The sequence below is a fragment of the Harpia harpyja genome, chromosome 8, assembly GCF_026419915.1.
Source record: "Harpia harpyja isolate bHarHar1 chromosome 8, bHarHar1 primary haplotype, whole genome shotgun sequence".
NCBI classification, from domain to species: Eukaryota; Metazoa; Chordata; class Aves; order Accipitriformes; family Accipitridae; genus Harpia; species Harpia harpyja.
Genome location: NC_068947.1, coordinates 40,254,477 through 40,273,502, shown reverse-complemented (window position 1 = coordinate 40,273,502; position 19,026 = coordinate 40,254,477). Strand labels below are relative to the sequence as shown.

Here is a 19,026-nt window from a genome sequence, read left to right as displayed (position 1 = left end):
TCTAAAATCTGATTCTTGTGAAGTCTTACACAAAGCCAACATTCTGTGCTGCTTTATAGGCTGGCAGTGTTTGGTGTATACTTTGAAACTTGGCCATATAGTTCCCTTGGGGATCACTATTTTAAATGAGAAAAACTGCCTATTATTGCTGAATCACCAACCATTACTTGCAAAAGTCAGTTTGATAAATATGTACTGTGTGAACTATGTAATCCTGTCCTAGATTCATTAATTACACGGAGAAGCTTAGGCGAAGACAAACCTTGCTGCGTCTGTCTTTACATGAATTGTAGTATACTTTGAGATGTTGCAGTCTATTTTGAGATGGCTGGAAAGGAAGGCAGCTTTCGGGTTTAAAGAAAAATAGCAGGGTTGAAACATAGGAGCAATACACTTCTAGTAGATCAGGGAGAATAAGGCAGTTTCCTGTGAACATCTAGAATAGTATTGCAGGCAGAGGTACACTCAGATGTAAGCAGTTAAGTTTCTAAGCTGATGGTTGGCATCTATTGCTCTAAAGCAAAGCACTGCACATGCTGCCTGGACAAGAATAGATGTTGTTTTCCCCAAGCCATTTTTAATGTATCACAGACTTGGCTAAATGCTACTATAGTAGTTAGCAGTTGTCTTTTGCTTGGGGGGTTAGAAGAGCTGTAAGTGCTGCCTTGGGAAACGAGGGCATTCGACGACAGGGAGGGAGAACAATCCTGGCAGTGGTGTAGCTGGAACTCGCAGTCTATTTAAAAACAGCGTTGGAGGGTGTAGGAGAGCCCTGTCCCTGGAAGCTCGTGCTGTCAGTGTTGGAGGGTGTAGGAGACACCCTTCCCTGGGAGCTTGTGCTGTCAGAAGTGGGATTCTCATTTATGGAGCAGAGGGGTGTACTCAGAGTTGCCTACGCAGAAAGTGGGAATGATATAACAAGTTAACCTGTATTGTGGACTGCAGTCTTCCCTTCTTTGAGGGAAAAGAACGTTCCAGCCAGCTGTTATATGTGCAGCATTTTCTTAACATTATCATGTAACAAAAGCTAAGTATTTCTGGCCTAATTTTTCAATGTGGATATTCAGTAATCTGTTGGGTAATGTTTGCATATGAAACTGATGGTTGGATTTATTATCGTAAGTATGTTAATTCAAAAAAAGAGAGGCCTTTACTTGGCTTTAAGGATTGTTCTGTGCGATCACTTTTTATTGCAGTTAATGACCAGCGTTAGACACTGGCTTTTCTTTCAGGTCTCGTCTTTACTAAATTTGTACCCAGAAGTGCTAATGCATAGTGGGAATGAGATCTTCTCTTATGGTGGACTTTATGGTACATCTGTTAACAAATATAATCTAAAACCTTGTATCACCTTTAATAATATTCCTTAAATGTTCATTAGCATATAATACCATTAGCTTGCATAAAAATAAAGATGCTAGAGAAATCCTGGTTTTGAGCATAAGGAATGTCTTTCAAACAGGCATCCTTTAAAAAAAAAAAAAGTTTAAGTGAAAGCTTGTTATACAAGTAGTCTTTTTCTTTTGGCAAAAAAACTTCTCTTAGCTGTTCAGATTGTGGTTTTCAGTAACCGCTTCTATTTTTTTAATCATTTTAAGTGTCACTTTAAGTTGTTTGTAACTTTCTTGATACAGGTTCCTTCTAAGATATATACTTCCCATGCTCACTTCTAGCCTTCATTGACTTTAAATTGACAATCTCTTTTATTTTTTCTTTTTTAAAATATGAAACACTGTACAGTACTACAGGGCATGCACTGGAAATTGTGGGGTTTTAACTCTTTCTCTTAAGGTAGCTGTTGAGAATATAAAAGGAAGATCAGGCCATATTGTCCAATACATTACATAGATGTTAACACACTATTAACACTTCAGTGTGTGTTTACTTGACAAGATGCAAACAATTCTCAAAATAAAAGGAGCATTACTGCATTTTGTACCCTTGAGTGATATTTTAACTTTTAATCCTAAGAGACAATAGGATCAGTGTGATCTTTTATAATAGAGATCTAAAGCATGTCTGCTATGTATTTCATAATTTCCCAATTACTTAAATGTTAGTAAGTAATAGTTATGTTCATGCTTAATACTTAAACCTTACTATTTTGAGTATCTCAGTTGAAACAATTTCATTCAAGCATTAGCTTTAAGATTAGCTTTTAGATCTGAAACACAGATTTCCAGAAATCGGGGCCTAGAATTTAAAGGTATTTAGGGATTTAGAATTGTGCCCAGTAGCACTTTTAGAGGAAGAAAAAGTATATTTTCCACTTCTCCAAGCAAAATGAAGGTATTCAAAACTACTTAAAGCAACAGCATGTGAATTGTTGTTAACTTTTTCACCACTCTGAGCTCTTCCATTTTAATGGGTAATGAGTATCCTGAGTTGTTTTAAATATTTATAATTATAGCATTGGAAGTGATGTTGATCTTATACTTCTGACAATCACCCAGATTCCAGTGCTGAGAAAAAAGGGAATTTTTTTTCTCGAAAATGTTCGTATCTGCTTCTGTGTAGTGTATATTTTACTAATCCTTTGCAGCATCTTGTGTTGATCTGTTAGAAACAAAATACTGAATTAGATTACTGGTGTAAGAAAATAACAATTTCTGTTTCCAAGCAGAAGGACAGAATCTTGATGGTATTTAATTTAATATATGATAGCTTCTTTAGCAGAGCCTTTTTTATATTATTTGTTGACATTGCACTATTAAAAACAACATTACATTTAAATTCATTTGTTGTTTAGACTTCATATTCTAATTGCCTTTAAATCTTTCTTTTCTGTACAGTTAACAAATATTTAAGCTCTGAAAATCCACTGTTCTTTGAACTACGTGCCAGATACCTTATTGCCTGTGAACGCATCCCTGAGGCAATGGCTCTTATCAAATCTTGCATAAATCATCCAGATATCAGTAAAGATCTGTATTTCCATCAAGCTCTTTTCACCTGTCTTTATATGTCACCATTAGAAGATCAGCTATTCCAGGAGGTATTGTTTGTCAGTATACATTTTTTTTAAATGAAGTGGTACATTATACTTACTGTATACATGTCAAGAGGAGCATATGGAACTCTGTTTTTGTAGAACCAAATGTCATAAAATCAGGCAACTACACCGGTGTTGCTTAACTCAGTGCTGGCTTAAGCTTTGAAAAGTTAAATGTTAAGTGCCTACAAATCTTGTTGACCTAAATGCAATTTTTTTGGTCAAGTTTACTTGTAGATATATTCCCTAAATAACTTGAATCATTAATATTTTGTAACTTCAGTGTATTGACTATTTTATTATTGACTATTTTAGCAAAAGCACTTGAGCCTGATTGATGTCAGTTCAGTGTGTTGTACATTATATAGTTTTGTTAGCCTTGAAGTTTTTTTAATGATGCCCCAGTATGTAAAATGACACTGTAGCTGAATGTGGCCCTACTTTTACCACTGAGTACTTACTAGAGAACTGCTTTTCTTAACCTTGTTTTAGGAACAAGCTACCATCGCGCAAAAAAGTGCTTTTGTGTAATCTTTTAATTTCTCAGACAATTATTCTTACTGTCATTACTCTAAGAAATACGAAGGAGCTCTAAATATCTCCAAAATCTCTATTTACAGACCTACACAAAAGCTGTTCCAAAGAAATCCTATGTTAATAGCAATTCCTGAAGTTTTCAGTAGCTGCTTTAATATAGCACGGTCTGATAGGTTTTTGTTTCATGTTAGCAAATTTATCTAAATTGATTTTATTTTAATTGTATAGCACTTGTTGAGGACTGATTGCAAGAGTGGAATTGAGATCATCTGCAACACTGAAAAAGAAGGGAAGACTACCTTAGCCTTACAGCTATGTGAATCGTTCCTAGTCCCACAGCTTCAAAATGGGGACATGTATTGTATATGGTAAATACTTTATTTCTGGTGAAGCAGCTTAGCAGATAATAAATGCTTATTGCCAAAATGAAACTCATCTAACTTTGAGATGTAGCTCAAGTTTAAAATACCAGATAAAAACATTCTAACATGATTTTTAAACACTCCTAGTACATCTGTTATGCCTGTTGCCTTTTTACACACAATCATGTACAGTGGTAGCCTACATAGTACGTAACACTTACTAACTGTTTCAGAGTAACGGAAGGGTGAGCCTTTACATACTTTATGCTGTAAATACCTATAAATATGGCATTTATTATTAGCAATGTGTAACAATATGCAGTCTGTAGACTCTCTGGCAATGCAGATATTTTGCTGTTCTGCTAGTTAAATTACACTGCTTATAATCAAACTGTAGTATGTCACCAATGAGTCTAAAAAGAGAATATATGGTTCTGAAAATGCGCTATGAATTGCACAAACTTTTACTTCATAAACAGAGCCATAACATAAATGGTGGTCCTCTAGAAGACATTTAAGTAAGAATGTCTTCATACACACTGAATCAGCTTGATAGTTGGACATTTTTATGGCTAAGAAGTGTTTTCTAAAGAGTTGTCAAAACAAATTTCATCATTCTGAGGACTGAAAGATGGCTAAGGAAGATAATCCTTCTGTTTAGCCTGTATAATTTCTGTACCTAAAGTAACACCTGTATTCCTTGGTAAAGTATGCGTAATTGTTTGATTATGTAGTTAAAGCAAAAAGGCTTAGTCAGCAAGGAGTTGAATTTTTTTCAGTCAACAGAGATTAAATTATTAATCTGCATAACTAATTTTAATATGGAGTTTAGAATCTATATAGGATTTCCCTGTTCCCAGATTTCAGAGAATTGAAAAGTAAGATGTGTCTACTTTTTTTTTCCTTGAGCAAGTAATGAAGGTCAGACATGATAGTGCTTTTTCCTTAACTATTGGATGAGCAATTGATTGCGTTGAATAAAAACCTTTCGAACTATGATTATGACATACATTTATAATACAATGTATTGGCAATATCTAGTGGCATTTTTCATTGAGTCTGTCCAGAAAAAGGTGGGCATGACTGTCCGCATAGGACAGATGAAGAAGTTCAACCAAAAAGGTACATAGTGTGTGTGAGCCCAGCGACCAACTTTGGGATAGAATCCAACTTTGCTGATTCCTGCCCAAATGCTGCATCTCCTGACTTCTTATTTATCAGGAAATTCACAGATGTAACCTATGCGTATTGGTTACATGGTTAGTGCTTTCTGTTTGGGGGATTCAGTCTTTTAAGGAAGGCATTTTAAATATTGGAATTAAACCTACCTTTTAGACCTTTTGCTGTAGTAACATGTTAATGTTGCTCTTACCCCGTTGATTATTAAGTCTTGCATCATCCATTTTGAAAACTGCAATTCAAAACAAGATGTCTGTCCTCATGTTCTGGCAAAGTGGATGTCAAAAATGAAATTCCAGAAGAGACTAAAGTACTGTTTGAGACCTGTTTATGAAGGAAACCATTTTGGTATCTTAGTATTTTAATCTTCTGTTCAGAATATAGAACTTGAGGATCTTTGAAAGAGTTCAGAGCAGTTATGTCTGTGCAGCTAGAATAGCTGTTTTGTTCTTTACAGATGCTGAGCCTTAATAATTGTGTACCCAACAAGAGAAGTCTGCATAATGCTTAATAGATAATGTAAACTGGAACAAAGTTTGTGAAGGCATGACTATACTGTAATTCAAATTTTTTAAGAAGTAGGAGACAGGTTAAATTAACCCACATTGTGTATTTTTCCCTAGAGAAGATTTTAATGTCTTCAGCACAGCATAAATCATCTTACCTTGTCTGGAATTCAGGACCTTGCAGATCTAGCAGGCATCTAGCAGCAAACACTACTAGCAAAGATAAGATACCAGAATAGATTAGAAAGCTGTAAATAGCAGATATTTGCTATTGCTTAATGTGAAGCAGCTTTTATATGAAATCTTCATGCTGAAACCATTAGCTCTCATATTATCTCAGAGGAAGATGGACTTTAAGCAGCTCTGTCACAAAACTCTTACTGTTTTCATTGACATTAAGAATAAATTCTAGATTCAGATGATCTGAATTATTTTTCTCAAGTGAAAGCCCACTTACAAATTAATCACAAAGCAAGCTGTGCTTGGTCTTACTAGAAATATTTGTATACAAGGTATTTGTAAGAGATCAGTCCATAATGATGTGATTAATGACCTTCTAGTATCAAAAAGTGATGTCTCTTCAGAAAGACAGCCAAAATTTTGATGGAACAAGTGTAGCAGAATGGCTTGCCTTTTCTGTCAGGCAATTTTAAAATGCTATTTTGGCTGGTTTCAAGTGATTCCTATGCAGTAAATTCAGGAAGTCGGGGAATTTTTCCCACAGGTTCAATCAGTCTTTGGCCTTTAGGTAATTTTTGTGAACTGGATAACATTTTGGTAAAGTGTGCTATCTATGCCCAAGGAAAGATAGACTTTCTACTTATCAACAATAGCTAGATCTAAAACCTTTGCTAACGTAGGATGGGTTTAACCATTCTCTTACGTTGCTGATGGAGGCATGCAACAGGTTTGGTATTTTGCGGAGGGTTAACAGACTGGAATACCTGGTTGCCTCTGGTAAAGAGGTACCGAGTTCTGTGATCTCACAGTGACAATTTAAATTGCCCCAACGTGTGTCCATAATAGTTGAAGCACAGGCCTCAGTGTGAACCAAGTTCTACTATCCAAGAAGTAAATGTCATTAAGTACTGTACTACTATGCCATAATAATTGAGCAAATAGAAATCTACTCCTGCCTGCATTATCTCAAGTTTATCATCTGTGTTGTGGTCAGTGACACAGAAATATCTCAAGTGCTGCTGATTTCAGCATTAAAGTTGGTATCCAAAGCATTTAAGTGATTGAAATAGAGTCCAATCAGCTCTTCAAGAATGCTTTAAACCTTAATGATTATCAAAGTCAGAAATGTGCTTGAGAAGGAGAAGCCTCCATGTCTACGTGGAGGAATAAGACTTAAAATATTATTTCGCATCAGGGTCTAGTCAAATGGTGGTTAAACTGATTTAACAGCTTGCTCTTCACCAATGGAGCTGCTCCTTCTACTTTCAGTTTTCTTCATTCCTTTTTCAGCTCTTTCCTTGTGCCAGCCGTCACAGTTGTTTGAACACATGGCAAGCCACTTTAACCACTAATCTCTCAGAAGAATAATTAGTGTTGAAATGGCTTGCTCTGAAATGGTGTGAGACAAAGCAGAGAATAAGTTGTATTATTTAACGGCTGTAACATTTAACAGCAATAATGTGCAGTTCCTTCTTTTGTACTTCAGGTTGAGACTTCTACTGAATTTTTATGAATGGTTTGGTGCATGAAGACAGTAGGTAGTTTCAAACTTGTATGTGAAGTTTGCAAAGACTTTCAGGAATTTAGATTTCCAGCCTGGTAAAGGCAGAGGTGAACAGCTTGTATCTTTAGAAAACCTGTAAGACTAATTTTTTTTGTGAGTAGAGCTGCTTGTAGAATTCCTTTTTCACAGTTTCCCCATATAAGCTTGATCTTTCTTTCAACTTCAGTTTTCTTGGGTTCTGAATGAAAGAAAACAATCAAGCTCTCTTGTCTAGCTCTTAAAATATCAAGCTGAATTGTAGAGCTGTCCTAAATTGAAAAGTGAAGTTGGTGTTTTGTCACAGGCAGTTTTGTCACTTCCTTTCATGCAGGCACTGACCTCACTTAAGACAAGCTTAATCTCAAAAGGTTTGCCTGATTTGTATCTGGCACAGACTAGAGACTCTGGAAGATTAGCCAAATATTTGGTCAGTAACTGGGTTTGTGTTTTCTGAGGGAGGAGGCTGGTGGAATAAAAAAGTTTCTTCCTTCAGAAGATGAAAGTTGATCGGTCCCTTGTTCTCATTGTAATGTTAGAGTGGGATTTCTACCTAGTCCTAGCTATATCTACTCCTGGGTAAAATACTTGTGCTGGCAAATTTTCTTACAGTTAAAAGTTAAGTCTGATTGCCTTTCCAACTCTCTGAATTAAAGTGCATAGAACTTACAGGCTGTAAATTTCAATTAGCTGTATTTTATAGACTAAACACATTACCTGTGTAGGAGCTCTGTTGCAGAGTCTAGCAATCTATTCTTATGTTTCCTGGTATCGGTCAAGTGTTATTTGACTGAGGATCATAGAGATGTATGAATAGCTGTAGAGCCCGATACTTTCATGTAACTGCTATTGGCTAGAAAGACCAGTGATGACAGCAGTAAAAAAAAAAATCGTGTTATAATATGCATAACTGGAGAACATCAATATTTCCTGTCAATGGACTGTATCAGAAGCTAGCTTTCCACAATGCTCCCATTTTCCACATTCAGACACTTCTTTTCCTGAAGGACTCCCCATCCATGCACTGAAAGTAACTTAATCCGAAGAGCACACAGAGCTTGCTGTTCAGCCTGATGTTTGTTGCTGGTGGTGTTAAGGGCTAGATGCTGTAACATCTGATTTTATTATGCAGTTCTCTGATACTAAGCTGAATACATTAATATTTTGTTGAATATTTAATTGGCTCAGTGATAGGAGATACCCTGAATGCTTTCACAAAGTAATTAAGTTGCATTTTCCATTGTACATATTGTGTACAGTTGTGGTGTTAATTAGATTGGTATTACGCCCTCAAATATGATTTTACTTACAGAATATCCAAATAGTTGTTCTTAGTAATGCATCATGCTTAGTGATAGAGGTCTAAAACTCAATCTAATCAAAATACTTCGTTCTGTACTTATAGGGACCTGATCTTCATTTGGAGTAAACTGCAGCTTAAATCTAACCCATCAAAACAAGTGTTTGTCGACCAGTGTTACCAGCTTTTAAGAATTGCTACAAATGTCAGAGTAATTTTCCCTTTCATGAAAGTCATTAAGGATGAAGTAAGTTTTGTTTGTTTGTTTTACCCTGCCTCCCCATTCTTTTTGTAAGTGAAAAGAAATGATTTTTATATTGTGTAATGGCAACTTTTTGTGGAAAGTTAAGAGGGGGTAAGGAACGACACAATATTAACTTAAAAATTTTGTCAAGTTCCAGAATGTGCTCCAATATTGTGATTGCTCTTGGTCTGTTGTGTGTTTTAAAGATTTTTTTGTTTGTTTTTAATTGACTGAATTCTGAGTTTTTCTGCCTGCCTGCAGTAAGTTTGAGGAATGTTATCCTCTATAAATAAATGGGAAAATTAATAAATACGAGGAGTAGATGTGAAAGATGCATTGGTTGGGATTTTTTTCAGCTTGGCTCCTTAAGGAAATAGGACTTGTGTAATGCCATTGTATCTGCCTTTCACCCTTGTTAAGTTCTGAATCCTTTCACCAGTTCTGTTCAAGCCTGCAGAAGTGCTTAATGTAACATAAAGGAAAAGCTAGACTAAGATAGGAGAAGGCATAATTTTGCTTCAGAAAAGTGCACTGTTTTTCATGCTTCAGATGTTAGTCTTATACTGTCCCATACAGGCATCTGCGAAAGATGTAATGTGCAACACTTTGCTCACAGGAGTGCAAGTTGTTTCCAAACAAATGTTGGTTTTTACCATTAACCTGACTGAACAGAGTTCCTTCATATTCTATGCCCTAAATGAATTATAAATTATTTTGTCACGGGTGCTGCTGTACAGTTCTAATTGTAATGATTTGCTGCTGTTCAAGATTTTAATCTCAGTATGTATTCTAAAATACTTGTGGTGACATGAATAACTTTTATTTGTATTTGCATCTGAATCATCGTATCTTTTAATAACCCACTACGTATGGAGCATTGTATGTATTTGTTAACGTACATTTAAATATAGGTAGGTATTAATTATTTCTAAACTTCCTGAAACTCTTTTTACTTTAATCTGCTACCTGTTGGGCAGTATGTTTCTGATCATCCCTCTGAATTACATGTTCAGGGCAGGGCCCCCAGCCTAAAGTGTGGAATAGGAATTCTGTTCATTGGAAGGATAGTTTGTCAATTCTGAAAATTCAAGCGTTTTAGAATGCTTGGCCATGGGTTGTTATGGTTTCCCTGGTGGTCGTTGTTCAAAATTGAGGGCAGTATTTTATAGCTTGTATTTTTATGCAATGCAAGTTAAATGAGTTAGAACAGGGGCAAAATATAGAGTAACTGTTGTCAACTGTAGTGTGAAACAGCCCAGGTAGTGAAGATGCAGACAGAAGATACTGCTAGATCAGGTATGATTTGCTGCAGTCTTGTTTTATATGCCCAAATAATTAATTGTGTTTCACTATAGAACTGCGCGTGGCGAAAGTATCTGAAGCTTTGCTGACAGTAGCTGTATAGCTTTCAGTGCAAACCAGATGTTATTTTTGAGCATTTTTTATCTGTATTTTATAGTCTGGTTTGAGCATTACTTTAAAATGTACGTGCCTTCAGGTAAAGCTTACTAGTAGGATGCTTTCTGAACTCCTAACTATTTTGCAAGAGTATTAGTATATGGGATGTTGATGTTTGGGCACTGTTTATACTAGTTCTTTTTCTTCTGTGGGTCTCTTTTTTTTTATTTTACTTTCAAGCTATAGACTTCTGTAAGCCCATAAGGAAAATACCATTATGCATACTCTATAATTATGTACGCTGTAATTTGCTTTGTGCAGGTTGGTGAAGATGGTCTTCAGATATGTGTTGAGATATGTGGATGTGCCCTACAGTTGGACCTCCGTGAAGATCCCAACATGAAAAGTCTTATTTATAAAGCAATTGCTCATTTTCTACCAAATGACTTGGAGATCCTCAGAATTTGTGCTCTTTCAATCTTTTTTCTTGAGCGCACCTTGGAATCTTACTACACTGTTGAACATTTATATAAATGTGCGGATGAAGAATACAATGAGTGCACTAGTTCTGTTCAAAACCGTGTACGTTTTGAATTGCTTCCCATTTTGAAAAAAGGTTTGTTTTTTGATCCTGAGTTTTGGAATTTCTTGATGATCAAGCAGAATTGTTTAGCGTTATTGGGGGATAAAGCCTTCGCTGGCATAAGTGAAAGTACACTGGAAAACTCTACTGCAAATACAGAGAAGATAACAGAGTATAGGGCTCTGAATGAGGAACGTGTCTGTTCAACAGATGTAAGCAATGGGGAGCTTGACCCTGAAGACCTCTCTGAAGCCCAGTCCAAAGGTAATGCCAAAAAGAACCACGAAGCTCTTGAGGCATCTAAAATGTTAGATCAAACTGTACCAAGGCACCGCTGTGTAATATGCAACAAGGAATTTCTTGGTGGTCACATTGTGAAACATGCACAAGCTCACCAAAAAAAGGGCAGTTTTTCCTGTGTACTTTGCACCAGAAAGTTCAGGCAAAGAGGACTTATGCTGAAGCACTTAAAGAATCATGTCAGGAAGATAGAAAGGCAACATCTTGCTGCAGTTCTTGAGGCTGGTCAGCAGGCTCCTGCTGTTAATGAACTAGAATGTTCTGATGTTTCTCTGTCTCTTGAAAATGGGAATTCTGATGGTTCCAAAGGTAATGAACCAGAGACTGCAATAGCTCCAACTGCTGACCAAGTGGTCCAAGTGGAGGAGGAGACTGCAGAACAGGTATTTGATGTGGTGGAAAACCATCTCAGTGACCAGGATGATGCTACTGAAAATAGTAGTGACAGCTGTTTTAATAATGTTCCTGAAGCTTTAAGTACAGAAAGTTTGCCTGAAGATGATGAGAGCTCCAGTAAAGAGTCACCTATTCTGCACAAAATGAATGGAGCTTTTTGCTCTCAAAAAGACATTGATGCTATGGATGAGGAAGGAAGCTTTAAGTGCCCTGCTAATGGTTGTGCTAGAGTGTTTAAAAAGATAAGATTCCTCAATAAACATGCAAGAAAAGCTCATCCAACTGATTTGAAAGTGCAGCAGCATATAATGAAATGGAATAAAGGAAAATGTCGGTTCTGCCAGAGAAAATTTGCTGATTCCCAACATTTTATAGACCACCTGAAGAGACATGTGTATCCAAATGTTTACTTTTGTTTACACTTTAATTGTAATCAGAGATTTAAGCTGTCAACTGAGCTTGCAGAACATACAAAAAGTCATAGTGTTTTTAAAGCTCAATGCAATTTTGCAGAGTGCTGTGAGCTATTTGAGGAGCTCCCTTTGCTGTATGAACATGAGGCTCAGCATTATTTAAATAAAACACGAGAATGTTCAGAAGATGCAAGTGAAAAAGATTCTTCAGATGATCCTTCAGAACTTTGTAGTTACCAGGATGATGATGAATCTATTAATGAAAAAGAAACTGTAGATTTACCAATTCCAACTTGGAAGTCAAGGAAGGATTCTACAGAACCAAAGACATATATTCAAAGTGTTGAGAAGAAAGCAAATAATGTAATTCACAATGGAAATGAAAGTTCGTCTGAGGGTAGCGTTACAGTTTTAAGTTTGATAGACCAAAAGACACCTGTGTTACAGCCAAATTCTGAAAACTGTAATGTTGTTAGTGACCAACTAGTCAATGGGCACAGTGACCTAGATCAGACATCATCAAAGTCTTCAGAAATATCTTCGGACAGAGTGGCAGATGAAACAAGGACAGAAAATGGGTCAGTGTTACCAGTTTTACAGAATTGTCATGATACACCACAAAATAATGCTGCTGCCTCGCAATTACCTTCTAAACCAAATCAGACAACAGAGAATACTTCATATGGTGTCATCTTAACAAAACCATATTTTAGACCATTGCCTCCAAGTTATCTTGATGAACGATACATTAGCATGCCAAAACGTAGAAAAATTTTGACTGATGAAGTAGATGCTCATTCTGAACAAGATACATTTTGTAGCAAAACAACAGAAAGATTTAGATGTGGCAACTGCTTGACCATCTACTGTAATTCAGAAGCACTTGAGGCTCACCTTGCACAAAAGAAGTGTCAGACGCTCTTTGGATTCGATTCAGATGATGAAAGTAAGTCTTACAGTCCTTGTGGGTTGGTTTGTTTGGAGGTAAATACCAACCAGAAAACCGTATTTGAAAACAGGCAACCTGATGGAATAGATAAGACAGACAGGACTTCTAAGCAATTGCAGTATCCTAGAGCTTAGACAATTAAATCGCAATGCTGTGCTAAATTGGAAGTTCAGATTGGACATGCTGTTTAGATTAAGAAAGCGGTGGTGAGAATTGGTAGGCAGCTCTAATGGAAAAGACTTCTCATAGAACAGAAGGGGGTAATTTAATCTGTCTTTCCTTGCATGTTTGAAACTAAGCATGTTGAAAAACATAAGCAGTGATCTAGATTAAAGAATGATTTACATTGGTTAGTCTTCATTTTAATCCCAGTGCATTCTCTTTTACAGGTGCCTGATTCAATGTTGTGGGAAAATGTATCAAATGAGGAGTGGTGTAAGAAAACACTACGTGAAGAAGCATCAGTTTGTTTCCCAGTTGGCCTTAATCATAAAGCAGTCTCAAATTACTAAACAAAAACATGACCTTGATAAAGACAAAGCACATTTTCTAGACAAAACTCACAGAGGAGTAATAGGAGCTCTGCAGATCTTGAGTCCAGAAAGGTTGCTACAAAATCCCCAAAGTACCAGTTATCCAAAAAGCCACATTCATTCCAAATGTGTGATTGAAGCTTAGCGGCACAGTCTTTCTAGCATGAAGGTTTAAGGAAAATAAGGCATACAGTTGAGCAAGCAGAGAAAGCAGAGGTGTTAATTGCCTTATGGAAATAAAACCAACCAATTCTGAAAGCTGCTTTAGTTGGAAAATGTGTGGTTAAAGGATATCCATCCACACAGCTGGGAAGGAATCATTCAAGAAGGTGTTACATTATTGTAATATGGATAAGAAATGCATAGAGGAACCATGCATTCTTTTTTCAAAGTTTGAGTATGTGATTCCATTATCTGCTAAAAAGCGTGGAGCTCATTTAATAAACTTATACTCAGAATCCAAAAGAGGAATGTAGAAAGAAAGCTAAGATGGGTGGAATGCTCAAATAGCCAAAAACTTCAAGTACAGAGCATGCAAGGAAAAATGAGTTGATGTGATATTAAGGGTGAAAGTTATGCACAGTGGAAATCAGATGCATGCAAGAGAAGCCCTTTTCAAGGCTATGGTAAACGTGTATGTTAAGTGTCCTGTAAAACATCTGTTGTAGGTGCAGGAAGACTAACACAAGCAGTACGTGCACAGATTGTGTGGCTATTAACAGAAGCCAATTGAAACAAATGCAGAATGTGAAGGGGGTTAAGCTTGCATTAAGGGCAGAGTTAAAGTAATTTTATGCAAATACAGAGGTCCTTCAGCTGTTGATATGACTGAAAAGAAATTGAGATGGCTTCCTGTTTAAAAAAAAGAATTAAAAAAAAAAAAGGCAGGCAAAAGCAGAGCACATGTCAAATTGGAAAAAAAAGATCAGGAGGAGCCTGTTTCACGTATGTGATATTTCTTAATGGTGGTGGGTCACAACTCAGTACATATTTACTGTCTAGAGGAAGGGAGAAAATATGTATTGACTCAACATTAAGACACATTACAACCCTATCTAGTAGTGTCTCTTGAAAAGATAGCCTTTCCCAGAAGTTAGTGAAGGAGTTAGTCTTAAATGTTAAGCACTTTATCCAAAATTCACTGTTCATAGAAACAATCAGAATGTGAAGACAAGAAATTTGAGTCATTCAGCTCTATATGTAACATCAAAATACTGGACACTTGGAAACCAAAAAGATGTTGTTGTAGTTTTTGGTGTTCCCACCCCAAACAGAGGTGTGGCAAACATTCACATTGTCTAATTACTGTGCTAACTTACCCTCTAATTTATCTTATACTGTCTTGCCACCTAAAAATACTTTATTTGGGATCCTGTTCTATGCGGGTAGCTGAAAATTTTAATGTGGTTGTGGGCACGGAAGGTATAGTGGTGAAAATTGGTGTGTACAGATGGAGTCATTACAGAAATGTAGGATAGCAAAGACCAACTGTTCCTGCTCAGCTAGCTTGCTTACTGAATAAATAGTTCATCACAATGCCTGTATGGCATAAGATGATGATCAACTTCCTTAAATCAACAGATATGTAAAAACTAATGAGTAAAAAATCAAGAGGTACGTAAAAGATCTGTTCATTGTAGCAATGGCTCACACTTGCAAACCTAAGGGTTTCGTTGTAAAATAGGCTGTTAAGTAGTTCTGGAACTTAAACTTAATAGTTCAGTAATGCCTCTGCTAATAATCCTCTGTGAAATTAAACAGATATTTGCATTAATTCTGCTTCCTTTTCCCCTCCTGGGAGGTAAAAAGAACACAAATTCAAAATCACACTCTTGAATTCTAGAAAATTTTTGCCTTAACTTTGAGTTGGATTAACATAAAAGGTTATAAAATTATGATCACAGGTATGTGTGCATTACATTAATACCGATGACTGGCCCGCTTTCAGAGATTCATATGACATTTGAGGCACCAAAGAGGTTTTTTTGCAGTTGCAAAAAAACTGAGTTAAATGCATCATTCATTATATATACATATATACACACACTATATATATATTTACTTATATAAATACATTAAAAGATTTTAAACATAAAATTAACGGGGACCTTATCAGCCAAATGCACTTTTACATTTTTTGTTTTCAAGTTACCAACTAATTTTTAAGGACCCGGTTACCACCTTGTATGTTCTCAGGCTCCCCTTTCTTTGCTTAACATTGTTAATCTAGTTAATTTGCTTAAATATATTTGGAAAAAAAGGTTAATTTTAAAGTATTACAGTTTTAAAAATCTGAAACTCAGTCAATAGATATGACAAAAATATTTGTGTAAAGTCTTTTTAAATGTACCTTTAATCTTTGGTGCTTTTTTGCCTTTTCCTGGAGCTCCATGTGTTTGAAGATGCTTTAAAAACATGATTGAGACTTGTATTTTCTTTTGTTTAAAGTGTGTAGATAAATGCATCTATGTACATGCATAAACTGTGACCATAATTTTTTGTACCTGCATTAAACTCATTTTTGTTCAAAGATGCTTTTCTTGGACACCACCATTTGTTTATACCATGTGTTCAGTATGTACACTTTGGAGAATGGAAAACTGAATTCTTGCATAGGTGAACATTAGCATCACCTAACACCTATCAGAAATATACTAAATTGACTTAAAGTGGGTGGTAACATTTTTGTTTTAAGGAATGATTTTTACTTTAAAAGACATTGCATTTTCCTTAAACTACTCTCTGATATCTGTTGGTATTTTCAGAAAGTTGCAGTATTAAACAACTGTAATTAGGAGCAAAAAGATACTTGTAACATGTAGGGGATAATTCTACATGCTTTTTAAGGATTCCTTAGTATGTTGAATATTACCCTATACTAAGCCTGCAACTTCTAGGGCTGAAAAAGGTTCCAAATCTAGAACTGAAAGTTTGGGTTTTTTCCCCCCAGGCATTAAGCATTGTATGATATAATTGGAAGTACTTCTTCAAGATGTATCACTTTGATTCAATAAATACTAAAGTACATGTGTAATGTAAGCATGCAAACATCTTAAAGCTGCCTGAAGTTATACATGAACTTAGGAGCTTTGTTGGATCAAAGTTTGTGCATTTCATTACCAATAATCGTATTCTAATAACATTCCTCCAGGTGGCTATAACTTGGATTTAGACTTTCCTTTTAAGACTGTCTACTCTAACCCGATCACCGTTCACTGTAAAGGTCATGTAAATTCTAATTTTCAAAGAGTTGCCACTTGGCACCTTTCACAAAAAAAGAAATACTGAAAGTAGGTTGAAAGTGGTCATATCTGTGGGGAAAGGTCACTGGTACTTTGGTTATTTAGCCATATTCGTTAAAACTATATAAATTGTATAGTTTGGATAATTTATAACATTAAACTTTGTGATTTTAATATCACATTGAAGGTTCAGCTGTACTCATTTCTTTTATTGTTTAACACCAGTGCTATGGACAAAAGACTCAAAGGGGGTGGTAGTGTTACTATTTTCTTAATTTATTTGGTACTGTATAACACCTTTCTGATTAAATGCAGTGTATGCATTTTGGGACTCTTAATTTGTAAAAGCTGTTACAGGTTCAGCAAGAAAGGAAATTTGTGCTTCCTTGTTGAATGTTAAATTATTTTACTTTGCATTTTATATAAGAGTACAAATTAAAACTGAGCCATCAAACTGCAATAAATCAACAGTAGTGTTTCATTTTAAAAACTTTTTTGTACTGTACATAGATTTGTTCAATAAAACATTGTCTTTGTTGTTGATAGAAATTGATCTTGTCTTTTGGGGAATTACTCTGAAAACACTGCTGCAATGTTTATAGTTACTGTGTTACGTGTGGCGTATGACTGTTGCACAGCACCTGTGTAAAGTTGCCAGGTCTCGATGTTCCAGGTATGTGGTTATCTGGATTTGAATAGTCTAAATCTGTTGAAGTATATCCAAGAATACCCAGGATTACCAAGGAAATTAAAACAACTCTCATCTCTCCTCCTGCCCCCTTTTTCTTCCTTCTAGCTAATTAACTACCCACTCTGGTAAATTTGGGACCTCTTAGTTAAATACGTCTTCAAAAAGTCATGGTAGTATTACAGTTTCTTTACAAATAACAAATAGATAACTTCTGAAGAGAGAAGCATGTCTCTGTGAGGGAGAGGAATAGCTTTTTTGGTCATCGGTCTGAGACACGTGAAGAACACACCTGCAGAAAAAGCTTCCATCAGCATTTGAACTTTAGACACCAGGCAATCCACTCCTCAGGTTTGACTGACCCTAGCCGTCTTCAAAACACTGGCAACTTTTAAGAACATTTATTTAAATAGTCAGCTACGTGCACTGGGAACCAGCCTTCATAATTAGTGCGCATATCCAAGTCATTTACAAACATCGTGTATTGTTCAGAGGATACACTCCCTGGTAAAGGGAATCCATCAGAACACAAGGGGAAATGGGAATCTGCTCAGTGATCACCCAGGATCTCTGGACAGGACAGGCCTGTGAAGATTCTGACCTGGTGAGAAAGGGCTCGTGCAGTGGTTTTTGACATGCATATGGAGAATGGCATAAGTCTGGCAGGGCAGAGGTGGAGGCAGTAGGGCTTGGGAGGAATAAAGCTTGCAAGGAAAAGTTTTATGTGGTGTTGAAAGAAGTCAGCAGACCCATGTTCATTTTAATGGCTTGTATGGTGTTCACTCCTGGAGGGCAATGGCTTCAAAATGCGGGGGAGGTTAACCACTCTGAAACTATTCTGTAGGGCTTGAAAGCTGAACTTGGGGCCACAAACAAGTCTGGATGCAGCAGTTTCAAGATACCTCTGCTTCAAGTTGTTTGTTTTCCTCCATCAAAAAATTGTTCTTCAGTGGTGCTGCGTTACAAGTACCAAATGCTGGCCTAAACCTCTTAGGAAGATTGGTTGACAGTAACGCATAGAGCTGAGCCTCAGTTGTTGCGCTTCATGAGCTTATGTTTGTTTCTGATAACGCCGTTAATAGAGGTAGTAACCTCTAGTGTGATACACTTGTTTTCCATTGCTTTGTTTAGTCTCCTTGATTGAATGCTGTAGTCCAGAGATAAAGACAGTGTAATTGCTTTTTTCTTTTGCTTCAAAAAGTTCAATACTGTCATCTGAAAGTGCTGAATTATTCCGATTTATTATTCACAGTCCTGTAAATTCTTAATGTTTTTTGATCACAGATTTTGACTGTCTTCTGCAAAATTCTGAATGGTGATTTTTTTGTGTGTGTAACTTCAAACTTACCTTTATTTTCTACTTTGTATAATTTTGACAAGGTCTTTGCCTAAGAAAGTTACTATGTTTGGGCATAAGGGTAGGGGTTCTCAAATCTCTGGTACTATGGCATATGCAAGTTGCAGGAAAAATATTTATTGAAATGGCAATGTATACATAAGCCATCTGATAAATTCAATGCAAAATATATTAACATACCAAATGTAAACTTTTATGCCCTAGATATTGTTTTAATTCCTTTGACATGCTAACATTGCAGGCAGAAGTGACAATTTCTCAGTAGAACTGTACCCTAAGTTGGTAGCCCCGTGCGGCATTGTAAGTTTTCTCATCAGTGGCCCACTT

The 19,026-nt window shown here is 36.2% G+C and overlaps 1 protein-coding gene across 3 annotated transcripts in view; it reads left to right on the top strand.

Moving 5' to 3' along the window:
• ZNF654 (zinc finger protein 654) overlaps positions 1–17,207 on the top strand; it is a 38,054-nt gene extending 20,847 nt beyond the window's left edge. For all 3 annotated transcript variants that reach the window (XM_052794183.1, XM_052794184.1, XM_052794185.1), the window contains 5 exons: positions 2,793–2,995; positions 3,758–3,897; positions 8,702–8,843; positions 10,560–12,876; positions 13,269–17,207. In XM_052794183.1, the coding sequence (XP_052650143.1) occupies positions 2,793–2,995; positions 3,758–3,897; positions 8,702–8,843; positions 10,560–12,876; positions 13,269–13,276 (2,810 nt within the window). In that variant the 3' untranslated portion in view covers positions 13,277–17,207. The remainder of the gene's footprint in view (positions 1–2,792; positions 2,996–3,757; positions 3,898–8,701; positions 8,844–10,559; positions 12,877–13,268) is intronic.
• Positions 17,208–19,026: the final 1,819 nt, after the last annotated feature.